This window comes from Podarcis cretensis (assembly GCF_951804945.1).
Source record: "Podarcis cretensis genome assembly, chromosome: 2".
In the NCBI taxonomy this organism is placed as follows: domain Eukaryota; kingdom Metazoa; phylum Chordata; class Lepidosauria; order Squamata; family Lacertidae; genus Podarcis; species Podarcis cretensis.
The window spans coordinates 84,263,955-84,287,423 of NC_137171.1; the positions used below are offsets into that span (position 1 = coordinate 84,263,955).

At 40.9% G+C, this 23,469-nt stretch overlaps 3 protein-coding genes across 4 annotated transcripts in view; 1 reads left to right on the forward strand and 2 right to left on the reverse strand.

The window, feature by feature from the left end:
* APPL1 (adaptor protein, phosphotyrosine interacting with PH domain and leucine zipper 1) overlaps nt 1-1,419 on the forward strand; it is a 33,639-nt gene extending 32,220 nt beyond the window's left edge. Inside the window, exon 22 of the mRNA XM_079965021.1 lies at nt 585-1,419. Within this exon, the coding sequence (XP_079821147.1) occupies nt 585-734 (150 nt within the window). The 3' untranslated portion in view covers nt 735-1,419. The remainder of the gene's footprint in view (nt 1-584) is intronic.
* A 61-nt stretch (nt 1,420-1,480) lies between these two features.
* ASB14 (ankyrin repeat and SOCS box containing 14) lies at nt 1,481-20,724 on the reverse strand. Its single transcript, XM_079965050.1, has 11 exons — nt 20,651-20,724; nt 19,327-19,556; nt 18,348-18,403; nt 17,573-17,704; nt 17,323-17,481; nt 16,143-16,388; nt 14,946-15,117; nt 13,014-13,557; nt 12,403-12,556; nt 10,034-10,217; nt 1,481-8,088 (listed from the first exon to the last, which is right to left on the reverse strand). Exons 2-10 carry the CDS (start codon nt 19,446-19,448, stop codon nt 10,039-10,041), a joined length of 1,764 nt encoding a protein of 587 aa, XP_079821176.1. The 5' UTR covers nt 19,449-19,556; nt 20,651-20,724; the 3' UTR covers nt 1,481-8,088; nt 10,034-10,038.
* DNAH12 (dynein axonemal heavy chain 12) overlaps nt 20,576-23,469 on the reverse strand; it is a 94,021-nt gene continuing 91,127 nt past the window's right edge. For both annotated transcript variants that reach the window (XM_079964927.1, XM_079964926.1), the window contains one exon: nt 20,576-21,965. In XM_079964927.1, coding sequence (XP_079821053.1) covers nt 21,775-21,965 — 191 coding nt within the window. In that variant the 3' untranslated portion in view covers nt 20,576-21,774. The remainder of the gene's footprint in view (nt 21,966-23,469) is intronic.

Consider the following 23,469-nt stretch of genomic DNA (forward strand, 5'->3'; position numbering starts at 1 on the left):
TTGAGGGAGGCACAGTGAAAGGAGGCAGGGAAAGCTCTCGAGGGAGCCCTGGCAGTGGCATCTGCTAACGCTTAAGATCCCTTGAATTTGGGCCATGGTGTCACTGATCCTGGAGGTAGTATGCAGCCATCATGACTAGCAGCCATTGATAGCCTTATATTCCATAAATTTGTCCAATCTCCTTTTAAAGTAATCCAAGTTAGTGGCTACTGCATATCATGTGGTAGCAAATTCCATAGTTTTAGTTGTGCATTGTGTAAAGAAGTGCTTCCTATTCAGCTTCATTGGGTAACAATTCCTGATTCTAATATAATCACTTTCACCATGCCATGCATAATTTTATAAAACCATATTGTATTTCCCTTACTTCTCTTGTTCACCTTTTTTCTAAAACAAAAATCTTGCATTGTTGTAAACTTCCTTTGTATGCTACCCTTTCTGCACATTTTCCAGCTCTGTAATACCTTTTGGGGGATGTGGTGATCAAAATCCAGACTGGTATTCCAAGTGTTTCAACAGCATAAATCTGTATAAATGCAATTTACAATGGAAAGTTCCATTTAAAACTGAATGCTTGCTTTCAGGATTTGGAAGAGCAAAGCCGGCTAATAGCTGCTTCTAGTAGATCCAACCAGAGCACTGGGGAGGGACAATTTGTAGTCCTTAGCAGTAGTCAGTCGGAAGACAGTGATTTGGGAGAAGATGGAAAGAAGAAACGAGAATCTGAAGCATGAAGTGACTCTGGTGTGCAAGTCTTCGGACCTGTTGTCTGACATGGAAAGTCGGAGAAACAAAGGTGGTGGGTTTGCTTTATTAGATGAAACTCCATTGAGCTTTGATTTTTCTTAAACAGCCAGCTTGATGTGAATATGGACTTTCTTCCATATCATAAGGTACCATGGTGAAACTTAGCAGAAGTATACATGGCTATATATGGATCTTTTTTTCTTCTTCACTTGCCTTGCTGTGCAGATAATTTCATGAGGAAAAAATTGGTATAAGGTAAGCATAATAGACAAAAGCTTTCATCTTCACTTTCAACCTGCATTGGATAACCATTTAGTGTGTTGTGGCAAAAACAGAGTCCTTTGACTCTTTTAAAGACTTAACAAATTTAATATTATGAAGTGGAGTGGAGTCTGTGAAGGGCTCTGCTATAATAAATTTGTTAGTCCTTATTTTTTCAAAGTTCATTTTGATTCCCAAAGATTACTGAAAACAGAAACAGAGTGCTTGCTTGTAGTTTAATCATGTCTGAAAATGAATTGCCAGTAGAGAAAAGTTCAGGAAAACTGGTAATGCTGCAATGCTATTTTTACTTGAGAATGTACTTGGTGGTACTGCCCTTGGCTATTCTGCATTATACTTCAGAGCACTTTGGTGTGGAGGGTGTCAGAGACATTAAAGCACATATTAGAAGTTAGGCTGCAATTGCAGTATGTGTTTTGGTAATGTACGAATTTGTTTTGTAACAAATACAAATAGATGAGAAGAACAATTTGTATGGAGACATTGCCAACTATTATTTTAGATAAAACTGATTCTGTGATCCATGCCCATATTTGCACAATTTCTCTAAATACCATTTAGCAAGACTTACTGAACAATTCCACATACAGCATAAGTGCATTTACAGTAAACCTGCTGAATCAGTGAGGAAAATTATGCTGACCCTCTTCTTCTTGATCATTTTTAATTGCAAGTGCATGACAAGTTTAGTTATATCAAACATGCATTGGCCTTTTCCTTCAGCAAAGTAATACTATCAATACAAAACAGTGCATCTGTTTTTACAATAGTCAGATCCTTTAGTTTATGCAAAAAGAAGAATTGGTCTTACCTGAAGAGCAGACTTGATAGGTTGCTGATGACTTGAATGAGTTGGGTATTATCTTATCATGTGACGGAGGCAGGAGGGCAAAGAACTGTGGGAGGCAGGTGCGGTCATTCCTCAGTTTTATAGGATTCGCCAAACTCCAACAGGCATTGAACTTACAGTAGGAATGAAAATTCTCTACATATGCCTGCCTCTCTCCTGGCTCAATATGTTGTAAACAATGGAGCAACTAACCAAATTATCAATATCACTATAGTCTATGCCAGGGATAGGTCCCATTCGTGTCATCAGTAGCCTATCAAATCTACTCTTCAGATAAGACCAATTGTTTTGTTTGATTCAATTGCTGATGCCATGAATGGGATGAACGTATCACAGCTTTCCCAATTAGGGCGGGTCCGAACTGCAGTTACAGTGACTAAAGCACCTGTTGAAGGACTGCGTGCCCAAGGTAGCGTCAGCCAAAGCAGACAGGTCCATTTTGTAATGCCTGGTGAATATACTTGGTGAGGACCAAGTAGCTGCTTTACAGATCTTTAATAAAGGAGCATTAACTATAAACACAGCTGAAGTTCCTGCTGATCTAGTGCAGGGGTCAGCAAACTTTTTCAGCAGGGGGCCGGTCCACTGTCCCTCCGACCTTGTGGGGTGCCAAACTATATTTTTTTGGGGGGGGGGAAACCAGGCAGGCCCCACAGATAACCCAGAGATGCCTCTTAGATAAAATGACACATCTACGCATGTAAAAACACGCTTATTCCCGGACTGTCCGCGGGCCAGATTTAGAAGGCGATTGGGCCGCATCAGGCCCCTGGGCCTTAGTTTACCTACCCATGATCTAGTGAAATGAGCCGATATGTGCAATGGCTGAGGCAACTTGAGTGACTCATACGCTAGAGGTGTGCAAGCCCTTGCAAGGGTGGAAGGAGCAACCCTTATACCCATAGTTGAAAGGATATGAACAAGGAGTCAGTGATTCTAATGTCCTTTCAATATACACCTTCAGTGTAAGGCAAACATCAAAGTTGTGCCACGCTTTCTCTCTCAGATGTTTTGGATCTGGACATGTTTAGCTACCAATAATACAGACAACTCAGACACTCGACATGCGGACATAATGGCCACGGGGAAGAGAACCTTAAAGGATAGATGCTTTACAGATATCTTGCACAAAGTTTCAAACGGTGGTTTCTACAGTGCTGCCAGCACCATATGCAAACTCCAGGAAGGAAAACAATGTCCCCCTCAAGAAGCATTTAACTAATGAGTTTTGCAAATTTGTGAAATGGGGGCACGACCTGTAGTGCACAAACGGAAGGTGTTGCGGAAACTTGCCTTTTTAGAGCATTTGGTTTCAAACCATTCTGTAGCCCATGCATTGAAAGTGTAACATAGTTCACATAGAGCTTCAGTTCCGGAAATGTCCAGAACTGAAACTCTATGTGGACACAGCTTCACTGTAGAAACACCAAGTTGATAAATTGGTCCAGGTTGCCTGATATATCCACACAGTGGAAGGTCTGCATGAGACCAAATTGGTGAAGATGACAGCTGTATCCAACCCTTGATGTTTCAGATGGCTGCATCCAAATGTCATGCAGTCAAACATAGCCACTGTGGATTTGGCTGGAACAAGGGCCCTTGCTGCAGTAGGTAGGACAACACCAGAAGATGGCAAGGAGGTGAGATGCCTAGCTCTTGGAGCTCCAACTTCCAAGGCCTGCAGGGCCAGAAAGGGGCCACCAGGATGATCTCTTTCTATTCTGATCTTTTGGAGAACACGTTGTAGAATTGACTGTGGGGGAAAGGAGACATTTTGGTCAAGGTACCATCAAGGCATCCCATGCTTCCGCTTGACTGTCTTTGAACCTGGAAAAATAACATGAAACTTGATTGCAAACAGATCCACTTGACATGGACCTAGATACTCCTGAATCAGGTGGAAGACTTGCCTGTTGAGCATCCACTCCCCCGGATCGAGAAGGGAGCTACTCAACCAATCTGCCTGTAAAGTGCTGTCCCCTGCAAGACCCCCCCCCCCAAGTTGAAGAGGAGCAATGATTCTTTTTGCAGAGAAATCAATTGTGTCCCACCCTGCCTGCAAATGTGTGATTTTGTGGTGGAATTGTCTGTGTGCAGCAGCACATGGTCGATGTGCAAAATGAAACATCGCCAACCTGGAAGCTCTTAGCTCCAACCAATTTATGGAGTGCTTCTGATTTTGTGGTGACCAGCATTTCTGTACAAAGTGACCTTGATAATGAAAACTGGCATCTGTGGTGATCACAGTTCTCTGGATCACGAATGGGAGTTCCGTTCTGTAGATTGGATTCTGCCGTCCACCATCTCATTGGCAGCCTGACCAGCGGAGGTAACTTGAGCACACAGCAATGCTTGTGAGTGATTGCCCATTGATGAGGAAACAGAAACCATTGAAGGTGATGGGTGTGATCTGAGAAGCTGACATACAGAGGCTCATGATTATCGATAGATGCTTGATATCAATTTCCTTGGTAGATTTCAGCAGAGATGCTGCTGCTCTGATCTTGGTGCACTCTGGAGACAGAGCCACCAAACCTTTGACTGTGTCCAACTTGGCTTCCAGATTGATAAGCTGCTGTGATGGCTCAAGGCAGCTCTTCTCCTTGTTTATCAGGAAACCAGGGGATTGAAGGGCCAACATCATCGCTTGGAGATGCTCCCTGAGCTCTTTGCAGGGTTGTCAAGATATTTCCAGAGCCAATTCCCTTGACGTTTTCTACACGCCACACTTTCCAGTTCACACTGCAATGCACATAATCAAGGCAAAGATACCAGTCAGAAATGCACATAACTGGAGGCAAGAAACTAAGGACAGCTATCTCACCACCAGAGGTCCTTCTCTCGCCCGTGGGGGGGGGGTTAGGAGAGGAGATGCCCCAGGTAGACAATGGCAGGCATCGGTCTTCATGCAGATACAATTCCGTGCAAGGGTTTTGCCGACAAGTTCTTCCAGAGTGTGGCGATGTTTTCAGGGGCTGTTTACTTTCCCTCCCTCTCCGTTTCACCCTCACGTGAGATGATCGTGGCCATTCTCTTGACAGTGACCTCAGTTCTCAGGCCTGATTTCTGTTTTCCTTCATTCCTCCTCCTCCTGGTCTGGTTCAGATTGATATGGTCCATGTAATAAACACCAATCTGTTGATCATAAACAGTTTCCCATCCTAAAGGCAGTTCATCGCCAACACAGTCAGCAAATGTCAATGGCTTTGTAATCCACATGATCCGTCAGTGTCTTGATGTGCAAGTGAAACTTCGGCTTTTTAGTGCTGCTGCCTCCGCCCGCCTCCCAGCCGGGCTCGTTTCCATCACCATGGAGCAGCTTGCTTCCTCCTTGGCCCTTCCCTTGAGGGCCCCCTCCCAGCTCCCTGGCTGGTGCTTGGCCGCTCCTGAGGCGCACACTGCTGAGTGGGATGGAGCCCCTCGCTAAATGCTCTCCTGCCTCTGTCACATGACGAGATAATACCCAACCCATTCATTGCATCGGCAACCAACTCAAATTGTGAGTAGATAACAAAGAAATCAATTTCAGCCTGTTGATTCACTACTTTCTAATGTGGTCTGCCTTTTATCTAAATCACTTCTTAAAAAAAATCAACAAAATATATTCAGTAACTTTTTAGAAACAAGGTGAGAGAAGAAACCAATATTCTTCCCAAGCTTTGCAAAATCTATGCATCACTTCTTTCAACCCCAGCAGGTTTTCAGTTACCAAGAACACTTAACTTTTCAGAATACGCCAGACCTTTTCCACCCTTCTCCAGAGAACTGGGGAGGGGAAATTCATTTTGGCCTTTATAACACTTCATTGTAATGTGTGTTAAGAAGCTTTTTCATACACATTGGGGGTGTTTCTGTTCTAAGCTATCTGAAGGAGAGGGATATCACTCCAGTAAACCAAATGGACTGCAGGAGCCCATTGAACAGTAGTGCCATCTTCTTCTGTCTCCCTTAGAATAAGATTGAGGGAATGCCACCCATATAGTTCGTAGTTCTCTTCATTGTAAGGTAGACTAATTTTAATTAAGTTTTCATATTTTTGGGCAGCTCAGTTGGCAAATCTATATTAAATTATACCACTTTTTTGAGCCCTTAAAGCCATATTTAACAGTGCTCCCAGAAAATATAAAATTTGATATAACCAGTTTACTTCATCTGACAGATGAGTTGCATTGTTCTCATGTTTCAAGCTAACCTCTAGCAGTTGTCACCTGCAATTTGGATATGTATATGTGTGTGTATACATGTATGTTAAATCACTGTATTATAATGTGTATAATACCAAATTTTCTCATTTATATAACCAGTTATTTTTTATCTTCCTGTTCAATATTGATCTCAAAGGGCTTAATGCTCTTTGTGGAACTGAAATATGTCAATTGTTCCCATATATAATCTGTATGTTCGAAACATTAAGGGAGAGTACGTTTATAACTGCGTAATAGTGGAATTCCCATTGTCAAGGTCTAGACATCTAACCATGAATTTGCAAGTATCTGGTTTATGTAGTGTGTACATGTCCCACAACTTGCTAGAAAAGGGGCCACTGGTCTAACCTGAAAGGATTTTCTCTTGGGTAATCATCCCTCAAGTGAGAAAGGCAGGAAATGTATCAAATTCAAGAAAGTAGGTTACTCTGCTCACTCTGTCCTAGTCAGCCTCTTTCACGACATGACCAGGACACAAAGATACATGAAAATAGAAATACAGTGGTACCTTGGTTTTCTAACATAATTTGAGTTCCAAAATGTTCAAAAACTGAAAGCGGAAGCCTCAAAACGCAAGCCTCAATATGGAAAACTCAAACGGAAGCTGCGTTTCCTGTTCAAGTTCCAAGGTATGTTCGAAAACCGAAGCATTTACTTCTGGGTTTTTGGCATTTGAATTCCAAAATGTTTGACTTCAAAGGCATTTGAGAACTGAAGTACCACTGTAACACAATTTGCATTGCTACCATACCTACTTCCCCATTACAGTTATATATCAAACAGAAATAAACATAAAATTTGAAGAACATGTTAAAAAGTAGAAATTGTAAAACAAATTACAAGTTACAGATAACAATACATTAAAAGAAAATTCATTTGAAGATAATGCTGACTGACAGCTGCCCTTACCCCAGGATATAATCTGAGGCCTTGATGGACTACAATCAAGGAGACATGTTTCAGGCGAGATTAACAGTGCCACCTTCTTGAATGATAGTTCAGCAAGTGGGATGCACAAAAGCAGGCGATATTAAGGTGGGGAAAGCATGCTGTCTAGGTCTTCAAGACGTATCACATGCCTCCAAAGACATAAGTAACAATTTTATAATGCTTTGTGATTGCATTTGGTAAAGATCAACCCATCACTCAGGTCTCAAAATAGATTCATTTGTAGCGAAGGCTGCTGTGGTTGTCTTAAATTTACTTAAATGAACCATAATGTTTCTTGGTACAGGTAAATTTAATGCTTCATAGGATGAAATAAATGCTATTATAAGCCAACATGCTATGATAGCGGATGGCACCTTTTAACTAAAGGTTGTAGGATGAAAAGACACAAAAGAGGCTTTGTTTGTCTAAAGTCTATCATTCTGTTGATGTGAGGAGGGCATTAAAAGGGTACATTATCGCCTTTCTCACACCAAGAGAATGGACAAGATCAGGGCAAACCATGTTTGCCATGGAAGCTAGTGATAACCTTTGGCACAAAAGAAGGAACAACTCTTTGTATCACACTGTCCTTATGAAAAAGCACAGATAACTTGCTAAAGAAAAAGCACTTAGCTCTGAATCCAATGTGATTGCAACTAAGAACACTACCTGGAAGGACGGGAGCAGGAGAGGCATAGACTTCAGTGACTCAACAGGAGGATGCTGTAAGGCCAAAAGAATTTTCTGAAGGTTCCACAATGGGTTCCACATTGAGATGTCATTTAGACTTAAACGTTGCTACTCAAGCACCATGCTGTCTGTCTCAACCGCTCTGGTTCTTCTTGTAATACTGGGTCCTGTAACAGTAGATCTGGCTGTGGCGGCAAGGCCCAAGGGTGTGACACCAATAAATGAAGCATTCCTGAGAATCACACATGTCCAGGCCAAGAATTGGTTGTGCCTTTTCTTCCTGGAGCTTCCAGAGTGCAAGCAGTGAGGAATATTTGGGGAGAAGGGAAGCATGCATAAGATCCTTCAGCCATGGAACTGGGAGCATATCCACTGGTTCTGCTTCTAGAGATGGATAGTGGGCAAAAAAAACCACATTACTGACCATTGTATTTTATTTTTACAATTTTTGAGAAACAAATGGAGACTAAGAGCACAATTGGCTAGACAAGAGGCAGGAACTGGAATAGCCAGGAGAAATAGCACAGAAACCTAGTTGCTTGAATTTTTATGCATTTCTTGCCTTTGGATGCTAGCTGGCATGAAAAAAAATCTGATCACTGCGCAAATTCATTCTATTTCTTGCATTAGTTTTACTATTGAATATGATCACTGTATCTAAAAATCTGGCAATTTGGTCGGTATGGTCACAGTGCATAGCTCACCTGTGCCACACTTCAAATTGTTTGTTAAAAATGAGGTTTCCTACCCAGAACATCTTCATATTGGAAGATTCTAGGGTGTAAGGTAATGTCATGAAGCAAACTTTCCCTTTTATTTTTGAAATAAAAAGTGAAATAGTTTCACACACACCCCCATTGTCAGATTAGGTCTTTGAGTAAGCTACCACATTTCAAGTGGGACTTAGTTTTGAGTAAAAATGCATAGGATTGTGCTGTCAAGGAGCAGAACAGCTAAACTCCACAGTGAGCACAATTGCTTTATTATATCTTTTATACTTCAGTTTTGTAAACTAGAATGATCAATGTTTCAAGGCCAAAAATTGAAGAAAGGAAGATTATTAAATGTTTGTGAGAAGTGAGCTTCCTAAGATGTGCTTTTCTGTGTTACCCAGAAATATAGCAAAAGAAAAAATATTTTTGCATGTCCCTCTCTTCCCTAACATGCTGTAATTGAAATGCATTCCTTTTAATTGTTTGCATGTGAATCTGAGGTTAAAAAAAATCAGATCAGCATTCTCACTTGTGTTCTCTGCCAAAAAACACTAACACCCAAGTTTGGTGAAGATTAATTTTTTAATTACTATTTCTGGACATCTTTTTTAAAAAGATCCTTATGTGAGTACTCCTCACTCTGCAAAATTGAATTTGCAACCAGTAGACTAAGATCATGTGCTCTAAGCTGGTAGAAAGAATAAACCAGCACACAACTGAAGGAACAATGATCTATAGTGAGGTTTATATGCAAGCAAACCTGCTTGTATGATTATTATGGGTGACTTTTATAATGTAGTGGATGGTCAAATTCTTACAGTAATGTAATGGTTTGGTCCTGTTCTAGTGATTGTGATTTTTTGCAATGTTTTAAGAATCTAATACAGTTTCCCTGAATACTTGTTAATAATATCCAGTGATTGTCAAGTTGGTATTGTCAACTGCAGACTGAAATCTAGATACTAATAAACCTATCTGGGAAGGACCTTGGCAAAGTCCAGTCAATTTTAGAAGATGGTTTTCTGTAATGATTATGTAAAATATATTTTGTTTGCAATTGCTCCCTAAAAGGTCATCACCATCATCATGTTATCCAAAAAAATTAAAAAGATCCTGAAATTTTGTCAAATGTATTTTAAGTCTGTCAGTCATTCAGGAATCTTATTCATATATTTAATATAGTCAGAGATCATTTATTGTACTTAATAAAAAAAGTTAACAGCTGGAATAATGTCTTTATTTATTTCCAGTAGAACAAGAAACATGCACTTATTGTTTGTAAGAGCTTATATATATATATATTTTAAATTTTATTTTAGTGTGGTTAGATTGGAGAAACTGAAACCATGTCCCTCCTGATGTGACTGGGGTTTTATTAATCCATCCGCTTTATATGTAATTTGCAAAGAATGAGCGGATCAGTCTCTATACCTTGGGATGTTTGACATCCAGAGATGTACTTTGCATTACTTAAGCTTCGTTCTTTGTGGTCTCTGTGCTGCCACACAACTTGGGCTAAATCAACTCTTTCACAAACAGAAGGACTCCGATAGCTACAACTTAAACATGCACAGAATTACGTATAGGACCCCCTCCCAATACAACTCTCTATATACCTGCATTAGTAAATTCCTTTGAGGTTTCCTTGTCCATAGAGATCATATTCCTTATAGAGAATATAGTCTTTCAAACGGTTTGGTAATCGCAGAAATGTAAGGAAGACAGGGCAGCGTAGACGCAAACGTCCTAAGCACTTGCGGATTTTCAGACGACAAAGATGTTGCAGAGAACGGGTGTTTGCTGGAGGAGGAGAGAACAAGCATTCATCGTTAGGCCTGCTTTTGAAACTTCTTGATCTGGTGGGAGTGGGTAAAAGGTAAAGGTAAAGGTACCCCTGCCCGTACGGGCCAGTCTTGACAGACTCTGGGGTTGTGCGCCCATCTCACTTAAGAGGCCAGGGGCCAGCGCTGTCCGGAGACACTTCCGGGTCACGTGGCCAGCGTGACATCGCTGCTCTGGCCAGAGCCAGAGCCAGAGCCGCACACGGAAACGCCGTTTACCTTCCCGCTGGTAAGCGGTCCCTATTTATCTACTTGCACCCGGAGGTGCTTTCGAACTGCTAGGTTGGCAGGCGCTGGGACCGAGCAGCGGGAGCGCACCCCGCCGCAGGGATTCGAACCGCCAACCTTTCGATCGGCAAGTCCTAGGCGCTGAGGCTTTAACCCACAGCGCCACCTGCGTCCCGGTGGGAGTGGGTACCTGGGATTAAATCACAGGACAGCCAATGATATCTATAAGCACGACCTTGCATAAATCACTGTCTTTCCTATTTTTAAAAAAGAAGTGACTTATTTGCTTCCCAGAGTTGTGAACAACATCTGATGAGATAAATGGCTCTCAAGATAGGAAGAACTGTAATACGCTCAAGTTGCAAACCTATGCCTACTTACCGAGGAGTAAGGGCCATTGAACACAGTGCGAATTACACTTGAGTAAACAGATTGTTCTGCATGGATAGGAGAAAGCTCTCAGGCTGAATTGAGAAGTAACGGAAAACACTTTGAACACTGCAAAGTGTGATATTAAAAAGGCTAATAGTTTTATTACATCAAACTTTTTTTTGGTCTTGTGTAGCCTCTGTCCTAGTGTAACCTTTGCAAATTGTGAGCTGTGACAACTGGTCCAGTGCCTTGATTAATCAAGGCAGAAAAGCAGATGTCAGCTCAGCCATCCCATTGTGGATTGACTCTTGCAAGTACACAGTGTGCTGAGTAGGATATAAATAATGCACTCAGCATTTGAATACACACCTTACTGTATCACTCATGCAGTGCATTAGTGATCCATTGGCAGTGTGCTGGGGATATTTTGGATTTGCTGAGTCCCAAGCCCCCTTGTTCCCCCACCATCCCCCTAGATAGGCCAAAAAAGTGTGCCAACCTGGGAACTTGCAAAGTTATTTTCCTTCTCAGTGGAAGGATTCCACCCCCACCCATTTAAAGCCAAATAGGCAAGACGAAAAACAGAAAATCACTCCATATCCTCTCTTTTAGTCCTGGCAGGCACAAAGGGGCTTAGAAATGATGGACCTGTAAGATTTTTCTGCTCTGTTCAGTAAGTTGGAGAGGTTGTTGGTCCACATTGTTGACATTTGTGCATAATGCTAAGCCAAGCCATGGCTTAACATGAACTTGGTGGCTTCTGAGAAGAAGATCACAGCACTTTCGATCCTCCCTAGTCCTCTTAGCTTAATGTGGTGCAGCAGCTAAGCAAAGGTGACATGAATGCATGATTGTGGTCAAGCTCTTTCCTCCTTAACCACGATCTGTAGCCAAGGTTTGCTCCCGGCTTACCTTGACATGTGCACCATGCCGACAAGTCATCTTCTATCCAGAAGTCTGGATAACACAAGTGTACATGTCTCTCTCCTTACAATACAGTGAAGGGTTTATTATAGGCAGTCTAGGTGACTTCATAGAGACATGGGTGATGTCAGTATGACCCACAACAATTACATTTGAGTTTTGTGGCTTTGAGTCACATTTATCAAAACCAAACCTGGTGGATCTTTGTACCCATATCCAGCAATTGTTTTAATGATATTTTAAGCTTCTAAGGGTGGTGGTAAATGACATACAAATGTTGCACTACTACATCCCTACCCAACCTTGCCATTACATGTAGCATGTCCTCCCACTGACTCCAACCACTGCCTGCCACATCCCTTTGGAGGCTGCTGACTTCAGAGCACTGACATTGGTTGGACCAAGGTTGCTGCAGAAAGGGAGGCTCCAGTGTTGGAGCTCCTATGCTTTGAATTTTGGAAGAATAGGTCTGACCTAGGGATTCTGGGAGGCCCTTGCAAGGACCACAAGTTTGAACTCTCAAATGTGATGCAACTGGTAATTTGAGGACAACAACATGCTCTGTCCCTCGTATTTGAATATTACATTTCTCAAGATGCTAAAATGTATTTGACACTTACTCAAAATTTCGTGGATTTCTGGCCAGAGTTTCTGTTCTTGAAGTACTACTTGAAGCTTAGAGCAGATCTTGACATGATCCACATAATCTAGCATCACACGCACCACTTTCCCAGACAGGTGCTTTAACCACGCTACTGTTATCACCTCACAGAACTAAGAGAAGAAAAAAGAGCATTTGAGACCAGTTCATTCAGCATTTTGCATTATTAAATTGCCCCAGAGGACTCAACCCAGTAAAGCCCTGGCCAAAACTGCAGCAAAGCAAACCAGCCATACAGCAAATTCAGTTCAGAAAAAAATGACACCATTTGCAAACAGGATAACCAAGTACTAGCCATTTACTCTAAGGAATGCCATCTTAAGGTAGCATTTGATTTTGCAGTCCCATATATCAGGCTCCCTATTTGCCTTGAAATGCTAATACACAGGGTGCTTATTTCTTCCACTGTGACAATATCCAGTTGTTGTTTTTTAAAAAAACTTCCCACTCCTATGCAGACTCACAGTTCTGGAGCCCAGCTGGGGGGGAAATAGCCTGATGGGTGTTGTAGGGGCAAATCAGAAGATGGTGCAAATGTAAGCAGTCCTCCCTCCCATCAGAAGGACTCACCATTGTGTCTTTGATAACAGTTGAGGTCCAGCCTTCAAATATGTACTGGGAATGCACACTGGCTCCATGAGGACAATCGAAACAGCGGTGAACATTGTACCCATAATTCAGCAACATCCTTAACATTACTTCATCTTTCAACGTGTACTGCAGAGCTGATGGGAAATGGGTTGTATTAACCCTACAGAAATAGTTCACATTGGCCCCATGGCGAAGCAGGATACCAATGAGCTCGTAGTTGCCCATTCTCAAGGCCAGCTGGAGACAGTTAACTGGGTCTTGGTTTGGTAGGGCTCCAGCATCCAGGAGCAACTGAACAGAGTCAATATCCCCATTAGAGACAGCAAAATACAAGGCTGACCTCCTCTCATCGTCATAGCCTTTGCGAATTCTCTGATGCAACATAAAATTGGCATCAAATCCAGATTTGAGAAGGAACTCAAGGCACTGAGGATGTCCACCTGCGGCTGCAGAGTGAACTGGACTGATCCCACTCTCCTTGATGGCAGCACTGTCCGTCACTGGAACCAAGATCTGTACAACTCTAGGGAACAAAACAAATTGAATCAAAATATTCTTCGAGAAAGCTCCAGCTTGATGAATTTTTGACAATGGGGGCAATAGGTCATTTGTTGCTTCTCACTCAGGCAAAAGAGGAGAGGTTGTAGCTGCATGTGTTGGGAGTTTGTTCCTACAACTTCTGCATTTTTCAAAAGATGTAACATGGTGCCATAGACACATGGGCAGACAAAGATCCCAAGAGGAAAAAGAAAGTGCATAAATATATCCAAAATAAAACTGCAAATTGAGGAAATATATGAAAAAGAGGGTGGGGAGGAAGTTTGGTTTAGTTTGTAGCTACAAGGAAAGGAGAAAAGTACAAATGTTGCTGTGGTATTGGTGGTAAGAAAAGAAATGAGTAGGAAGTTGCTGATCTTGTCTGCTCAGGAATGCACTTCAGTTGAATTGGTGGACCTTTGCACCCAAAGCATTTACTAAGTTAGCCCTCAAAGCTTCTGTACAAGGGTTCTGTGCAAGTGCAGAACCTGTATGGAGGACTGCACAGAGACACTACCTGCCCACGGACTATCTCACCAGAGCAGTGCATGCTCTGGTTATCTCCCGCTTGCACTACTGCAATGTGCTCTATGTGGGGCTACCTTTGAAGGTGACTTGGAAACTACAGCTAATCCAGAATGCGGCAGCTAGACTGGTGACTGGGAGTGGCTGCTGGGACCATATAACACCAGTCCTAAAGTATCTTCACTGGCTCCCAGTACGTTTTCGAGCCCAAATTAAAGTGTTGGTGCTGACCTTTAAAGCCCTAAACGGCTTTGGCCCAGTATACCTGAAGAAGCTCAGCCCAGACACAGAGGTCCAGCTCCAAGGGCCTTCTGCTGGTTCCCTCACTGCAAGAAGAGAAGTTACAGGGAACCAGGCAGATGGCCTTCTCGGTAGTGGCACTCTCCCTGTGGAACGTTCTCTCTTCAGAACTACATAACTTTTAGAAGACATCTGAAGGCAGCCCTGTATCAGGTAGTTTTTAATGTTTGACATATTACTATATATGCTGTAAGCTGCCAAGAGTGGCTGGGGAAACCCAGCCAAATGGGTGGGGTATAAATAATAAAATTATTTATTACTATTATTATTATTATCATTATCATTATCATCATCATCAATATCATTATTATCATCATCATTATCACCATCATTTCAGGTTTTGATTAGGTTTTTTACATTAAACTTGCAGATGAGTATATGATAAATTATTGCCCTGCTCATCTCCCGCAAATAGTTATGTCACAAGGCAGATTTTGGGAGAGAGCCGACCTGTAAGGCAGTGTTGACATGCCCAGGGCATATGACTAACTCCACTAACCCCACCCACCTCCATCCCAATTGTATAACCTGTTGGCTTTCATAACTCACAAGAGGTGTCCTCTATAAGCAGCTCTGTGAATGGGCAGGTGACCTGAATGCTTTGGTACATTAGCATCAGCTCCATACTCTAGTAGAAGAGAGACACAATCGGGATTTCCTCCTCCAGCAGCTTCAAATAATATGGATGCACAATCAGATGCCTGGGAAAGAACATTGGCACCTAAGGGAGGAAGAGCAACAGATATTTAGTGCAATAGTAATTAGCACCCTCATTATAGCACCCTAGACTGCTATAATGTGAATTCTAGTTCTTTCAGAAAGAGTTGTGCTGGAATAAGTTGGGGGTTTTTGCAACAACTTTGAGATATGGGATCAGTATTACACTGCAACAGGACCAGTCCTGAATAAAGGGCTCTTGTAGGCAAAAGTGGCTTAACACATTCACAAACCAGCAGATCTCTTTTTGCACATCCACACACATCAAATTGCTACTACAGTCTCAGTTCCCATTCTGCTTCCTGATGCCTCTAAAACCTTCTTCATCCTTTCTGTGTCCTTTATGCCTTACATCTGTGTTCTGAAAGTATGATGGAGCTAAAGAATCAGCTTGCCACTAGTATCCCCAAACTAGAATGCGAATGCAACCACACCCAGAATGGGCCGTCTACAAAATTCCCACGCTCAGGAGCCACAGTGGTCTTTGAACTTTCAATCGTGTCCTGAATATATACACTGAGTTTCATTCCAATGTTTCAATGCTCACTGTAATGTAATATCTACCTTATGTTTTACGTCTCTTGGCTCCTTTTTTGTAGTAGCTGAATTGGTATCCGTGAACACAAAACATAAATGTGTGCTGGAGATGCTTGCCAGATATACCAACTGAGAATGCTGAATGAGCACATTCAAGCAAAGGTCTTTCTTACTTTGCTCACCCAGCAAAGTTTTGCAAAACTCCCAGTGTATACACCTCTCCATCAGCATTGGCTCCTTCAGATTTGCTATCAACAGATAATTATGGGCTGGCTGCTGTGAATGAGCATTCAAAGACTGAGAGAAAAAACATATATGTATATGCCTGGACAAAAATCTCTGCCATCCACTCCGTACAGAGTATTTTAAATTCTATACCTGTGTTCCCTTAGTTAGAACAGCATTCTATCACAGGACTGCTCTGGCAATTACCAGAAAAACTAGCCTTAGGTGCACCACTGAACTTCCAAGTAATTGTATGAAAGTCCTCACCTTTATGCAATAGAATTTCCAGAATTTCTGTATGCCCATTCTGTGCTGCCAGTGCTAGAGGGGTGAGTCCATATGCACTCCGTGGATCCGGATCTGCTTTAGACCAAAGCAAAAGCTCCACCATGTTTTTGAAGCCTAGCCTGGCTGCCTCATGTAAAGCTGTCCTCTTGTTGACACACTGGAGACTGACATCGGCACCAAATTGTATCAGCAAGGAGACAATTTCGTACGAATTGTGTTTAATTGCTGTAAAATGTTAAGAAAGAGCAGCATTTTACACGGTTAATGAAAAAGACATCAAATCCAAAAGCTTCCCTCTCTTGTGAAACCAAGACGGGAGAAACCATTGCTTGGCTGCCTCGTGCTATTTATATGCAGCAATAAAGGTCATGTAGCACTGCGAAGGGCTAAACTTAGAATCAGACTTTGTGTTCAGTCCCAAATTTAGCAAAATGCAACTAATATTGACAGTCTTGTGCAACTTTTGCAGGGTTTTTCAGAGATTGAAGAAACTCCTCCCGAACTCCTTCCAATTCATGGTGGGCCTCCCTTTGAATGGGGTGCAATCAAAGAGGGAAGCAGCGGGCGTCGCTTGATCTTAGCTGATCAAGGTATGGGGAGAAGCACATGCTTTATTTGTAAAAGGTCCCAGGTTCAATCCCAGGCACCTCCAGGTGGGGCTGGGAAAGATTCCTTCCTGAAGTCCTGGTGAGTGACTCAGTGTTGACAATACTGTGTGGGCCAATGGGAGCTTCCTATCCAAAGCACGCCCTTTCATAAAGGTAGAGAGGGCCTCTGGGCAACTTAAAATCGTGTATGGCTGGGTCTCCATGAAACAGAGCTTTGCAGCACACCTAGATGCCCTGCAAACAAAAGGGGAAATAAGAAAGGGCAAGGTGATCTGAGTGCTGTCCCTCAGTCACAAACCTCAACCCTGCCACCACTGTCTAGAGCTTGGACTCCTTCCCAAGTCCCAGCATGGCTCAGAGAGGGGAAAAGGTAAGACAAGGCAGTGGAATGAGTCAAATTCAGGTCTGCCATTTGACCAGTACTGAAATAGACAATTGTCCCCCGAGTCTTTCTCAAAATAAGAGAAAGGTTTGATACACTCACATTATTTAAAAAAAACACAAAAAGCATCCAAAAAAATCACTACATGAAACTCTGCAATTTGATTTACCAATAATTAAAGCAGAATCTCCTTCTTCATTCTTCACATCAGGATTAAAACCATTGATGAGGAGAAATTTGACGTTTTTCTCAAGACATTTGTCCACTGCTACAAACAGAGGTGTTTCCCCTTTCAGGTTTGTCAGTTGCCACACCACGGGGTGTGAAGCTGGAAGATAATCAGGAGAGACAAATGGCTTTGGCACCAAGTGAGCATACAAAGCTGACTTGAGAACAAAGATGGGGGGAGATCCTTCTACCTTTCAGAGTTATTTCTAGAATATTCTTGTTGGGTTGTGCTGCAGCTTCATGTAAAGGAAGGCACCCTTGCTGGTCTGCTTCCCGAAAAGCAGAGCCACACCTCATTAACTTAAGCAAAGCCTCTTCTTCACCTGTTAAGTGTAAAAGAGGTCACAATAATGCACCCTTCATGCTTTTTAAGTCCAAAGATATTTATGAGCATTGGCAACCCTAATGAACTCTAATTAAAATGGTGAAGGGGGAAGTTTCACACATCAAGTGCTTTTTTTTCTGGGGGGATGCAGGGGTATGCAGACCCTAAACATTTTGTGAATCTAACAGGAGAAGAAACTATTTTTTTAAAAAAGTTTCTTCTCTAGCACGGTGATTCATCAGTTCCATTGGTGAATCATCAGTTCCGTTGCTACCCCCGATGGTGGCCTCATTTCCTGTCAAGGTGCTTACTGAGTCTCAGACGGAAGCGAGCGTTTAATGTGTGAAGGAGGAGTTGGAATCCAGTGCGGTGATTGGTCAATTTCATTGTATTTACTGTATTTACTTTTCCTGATTTGGACTATAAAATGGTGATTTTCTTGAGTCAAAATGAGAGTACCCCTAAACATTTTTTTTTTTAGGAACAAAGCACTGTACACATCCATGTACATCACTTGATGGTTCATTATCAGTTAATGAATCCAGTTCTTTAAAAGTCTGTGCAAGATAAAGGAAATCAAGTACTCCTCTTTGTGTTGGAATCCCACTTAATTTCCCAAAGAAATCAAAGCAGATACTTAACTGTCCGAATGGCAGTGATGATCTTCCTGTGATCTGTACTTGTAGCAAAACTAAAGCTGAAAGACAACCAAAAATAATAATTAAAATCAGACAAAACTATTCATTTCTCCCTCTTGTTGTACAGCCTCCTAGCATTGCTCCTTCAGGATATTTCTCCCCCAGACCGGAAAACAAACAAGAGACAATGCTCACTTGTTATCACTCCAAATAGACATTTAATATGTTTGTTTTTTTACCCTCTAGGCGTTTGGATCTGGCTCAGTTTCTTCTGGTGTTTTTTGTTGAATCATCCCCCCTAATACTATGCTTGGATGGTCAGTTATCAGGTTAGAAATAAAACAAGAGCACTAAAAATAAGCTAATGATATCTGCACATTTAGGGGACTTATTTAGTCACACAGCAGTATATCTGCTTGCAAATTAAAAGAAAAATTAAAGTGTAAATATTTGACCCCCTAAAGCTCAACAATGGCCTATGGGCAGTGCTTTCCAAGAGCTACTGAACGCTGCAGGCAACTCCGCCAAAGTATGTTAAGACTCAAGCAGCCTTTGCCAATCTGGGGAAGAGAGAAGATTGTTCAATCTGGCAAGCGGCAATGTTTGTGCAGACAGAACATTCATAATAGTGTGACATTTAATTCACTCATGGTTCCCTGTAGGTCTCCCATTCAGATATCTTAAAGCACTCACACTCAAACAAATACACAAAATGGAGAAAAACCCATGTACATAACACTATTATGCAAAATCATTGAATGTCACGATAACAACACTATTGAAAGAGTTTATAGCCTCCAGCATGGGTGTAGTCAAGATTTTTGTTAGGGAGGCAGAACCTCAGATTTGTGTTGATTTTGATGGATTTAGGGGGAGCATCTTCCCCCTGCCTCCCCTTGGCTACACCAGTGCTGGCATCCAGTGCTATGTTTTGAAGCCGCACATTCAAAAGTTTCAATAATATCTAGAAGGACATACATACCTGTCATTTCTTGCTGTCGCCTCTTTCTCACTCTTATGAATGTCCTGCAAACTTTGCTGAATGACATACTGAGTTGGAATGTCATCATCAACATCATCATATATATCTGTAGTACTGTACATGCTAAAACCACATATCTTGGCAAACAAGTAGGATCAAATAGCTGTTCTATGCTGCAAAGACGATTTCTAATTCTTTTGTTTCTTCTGCACTTCCAGAAACATTAGTAGCTATATATGTGGAAATAAATATATAGAATTAGAAACAAATAGAGCTGGAACAAAAGCAGAGATGTCTTAACTTAAAAATCTCAATTGATCTCTTTTTTTAAAAAGCAACAGCTTGATTTCCTGCCCACTGTCAGATTTTTCCCATGGTAGGAAAAAAGGGATCACGTCAGATACGATGCTGAGAAATCTATTCTTGACGTTTACTATTGCTTTGCTCAATACTTGTTGAACTATTGGGGAACATACAGCTGTTGTGTTCTTGCCCCACCTCAAAAAGGTCATTGTAGAGTTGGAAAATGTTCGGAAAACGGCAATCAAAATGATCAGGAGCCTGGAGCAACGCCCCTATGAGGAAAGGTTGCACAATTTGGGACTTTATAGTTTAGAAAAGAAGTGACATAATAGCAGCTTACAAAATTATGCATAGCATGGAGAAAGTGGATAGAGAAAAGTTTTTCTTCCTCTCTCATAACATTAGATGTTGTGGACATCTTTGCAATTTCTTCAAGTACTCTGGAAGGCATGTAGGACACAAAGTGGATTGCACCCATTAACAACCCCCCCCCAAAAAAAGTTCCAGAGTAAAACTGCTCAGAATTTAACTTCATAAATAAAGTATAGTAACATATAGCTTCAGAGCTTTTCCTTATTAACAGACAAGTATTTACATCTGTTATACAGATCTGGTTACTTTATGAAAGCACTAATATTTGCCATGCATATTGCAAATATGGTGAAATGTTATTCTCTATTACTGTTCAGGCAACACTCCCTATGGTAAGATGGTTCAGGTTTCTACTATTCATGGATACCAAACAGATATTTGAAAAAGTATTACAAACATTTTGAAACTAAGCAGGTGGCTAGAGGCAGTTTGAAACAGAAAATATTTATCTACTAAGCTACCAAACATTTTACCATCAATAATTTTGGCTTAAAGCAAAGCATGCAGGTAAGTAAGTAGAGGCTTTTGGTACTACAGTTGCAATAGGATTTAAAAAATGCCAGAAGTACATATATACTCTTTAAAGTTTTTATTGTTGCTTTTAGAATTTCATTAAAAAGATTTAAGAAAAAGCACAAATCCTCCTCACCTTTCTTCCACATTTGAAACAGAGAAGACCTCACACCCTAAGCAAATGTTAAAACGAAGTGTGACGTTTTATGTATTGAAAAATGATCCTTTGCTTCTTGCATAGCCCATATCCATTAATAACTTACTATAAATACCTGACCATAAGACACTCTGTTATGCATGCCCACAAGTTTCCCCATGAGGATTACACGAAGGTTAGCAGAATTCAGAGACATGAACCTGACATGTGAAAAAAAAGATCAGAAGGCCAGACATTTTTCATCACAATTCAAGAATTGCTAAAGGAAATACATTTCTCAATAGTACCCACTCAGAAATATCTTAAATGCATGGGAATGTAATTAAAACAGCTTCAAAAACACAATACATTAAAAACTGATAAATATCAGACAACATATCATTATCTACACTTTTCATAAACCTGGGGACATGATGCACCCAAATTTGAGGATTTTTAAAGTCCCATTGATTTTAGTGCAAGATAAACCAACGGGTTCTCAATTACCACTGAAATCAATAGTACGTAAATGTGCTTAACTTTAGTTAGACAAATGCTTAGGACAAATTTCCAACAGGTTCTAATTTATTTACATATCTTTGCGTTCGCTGTGCCAGAGTGGGCATAACTAATCCTGGCCAGTACAATGTCACATTGCAGCTTTTTAGTTTACCTTCTTCCAGGATGCTAGGCAATTGCTAGTGCTATTACTCAGAATAGCACCCTGTGCACCTGTTTTTTCTACTTTACATGTGATGCCTTGCACCACTTCTTTTGAATCCACACTACTGCTCTGGGCAAGTTGAATGGACATTAAGAGTTGAGAGGGGAAAACCAACATCTGTAAGCAACAGGAAAGTGATCCTTCAACAGCCTCAAAATGCCTTGTTGATACATTAAGTAAGCCATTATTTTATTCTAGCAACTGGCAATATTGTTACAAAAGAACAGGAGAATACATCAGTAACTTTACAAAGGAATAACAATCACGTTTAATTTTTAATTGCAAAATACTGTAATCAATTTAGAAGTTCAAATGATCAAACTACATCAGTAACAAAGTTCTTCACTTAGGGTAAGAAATCCCCCCGTCTTGTCATGTCTTGATTCTGAGTTTTTCAACATTAGTCATCCAGCTGGCAAAGCAGAGCAACCCCTCGCTTAATCCAGTGCTGGACTGGTTGATCAGTTAATAGCATTAATGCAATGACAAAGTTAGTAGAATGCCCAGTGGTCGAAAGGGTTCCTTTACGCTCACTTGTCTTGTAGAGTGGACACATGTAAGCATTTGATTTTTTTATGGCTGATTTTTTTGCTGTAAGGAGGAAAAAAACAAATTTTTATTATGCTCTGTTAAAAAATATTGAGAATACTGTATTGCATAAATAATTTCAGTGCTAAATAAATATGTTTTTTATTCCATAGAGCCTGGGAAAAAATTACTGTTCAACCTTATGTAAGCAACAATTTGTAGGCTACCCTGTAACACAGCAGAATCAGTTTGATCAAGAGGCAGAAAAGAACAGCCACCCAAAATGATGCATCTGTTGCTGGATTGTATGAATTCAGGCTGCAGGCAGGGCTATCAAAGTCATAAGGGCTGCCCCAAGGGTATATTTAAAAATCCCACACCTACCAGATCTGCAAGTCAGGGAGGAGATTCTAGCTTAGACTTCTCCTTGACAAGTTACCGTAGATCAGGGAGTTTGGTTTGCTTGTTTTTCTTTTACGTCTATTTGTTTATTCAAAAATATACCCATTCTTTCAGCTCTGTAAGCTGTTGATGTGGTTTGGCAGGAATTAGAGAAAAAAATCGAATGAGACATAAACATATCTAGGAAATTAAATTTAACCCTCATCCAGGAACTGGGCACCATCTTAAACCAGTGACAGGAACTCTGCATGACACCAGTGCAGCCAAAGTAAGGACTGGATCCAACAGCACCCAGAGTCTGCTTGAGCTTAACATCAGAGAGCATTCAAAAAACCAACCCTCCACCCATAGTAAAAAATAGTCCAGAACATCTAGAAGGCACCCGAGTGGGGAAGGCAGGTGTCATGTAGTTCTGTAACAGGTACTACAGATGACATTGCTGCTTGGCTTTTCAGCTTTGATATTGAATGATGTCTTCATGTACATCCAAGCTCCTACATGTGTAGAGAGCTGAGTAATTGACCTTAACGTATATGCAGCAATACATTGATTTCCAAATACTATTAACTTCTGAATTGTCAAAAGGTATTAAAGTTTAACAGAGATGCTGAAGTAAAAGAATGCAGTGCTGGATAATAATCACATACTATCTATTTAAGGACAGTCTGAAAGTGAGCCCATAGATTTGACTTGGGAGCCACAGACCCAATTACAATTCTGTTTACCCCATTAAGTTCACCATTAAGTTCACCGACATGCAATCCAACCAGACTCTTTACACATTTAGCCCTGGAATAATGGCCCTTTGATAACTAATATATATATTGCTTCTATTTCAGGAGTAATGCACAAATAGGTTAAATAATAATTATAATTCATTTGTCATGCTTATGTTATCCTAATGAATAGGACACTACATGGACGAACATGAAACAAAATGCTACTCTTCTTTGTTTACCAGTCACTAGCAAAAGAAAAATATTTATGTTAGTTTCCAAACTATGTCCAGGATTCAGATTTAAAACATGCATTTCAAATTAAGTCAGCAAAAGAATACACAGGAAGGAAAAAAGTAAATCTCTTCTCCAAAGAAGATTTCCAGATATTTAGGAAAACAGAAAAAATAAAATATATAGTCAGAAAGTGCAAACAAAGCAATCTAAGA

Bases quoted from the DNA above. Each gene is read 5' to 3' on its own strand.
- ASB14 (XM_079965050.1), bottom strand. From the start codon at position 19,448: ATGTACAGTACTACAGATATATATGATGATGTTGATGATGACATTCCA. The intron at 18,404-19,326 runs GTATGTATGTCC...GTTGTCTTTCAG, and splicing joins GCGACAGCAAGAAATGACAG to CTTTAGTTTTGCTACAAGTA. The intron at 17,705-18,347 runs TTAAGTATCTGC...TACACTTAACAG, and splicing joins CATCACTGCCATTCGGACAG to GTGAAGAAGAGGCTTTGCTT.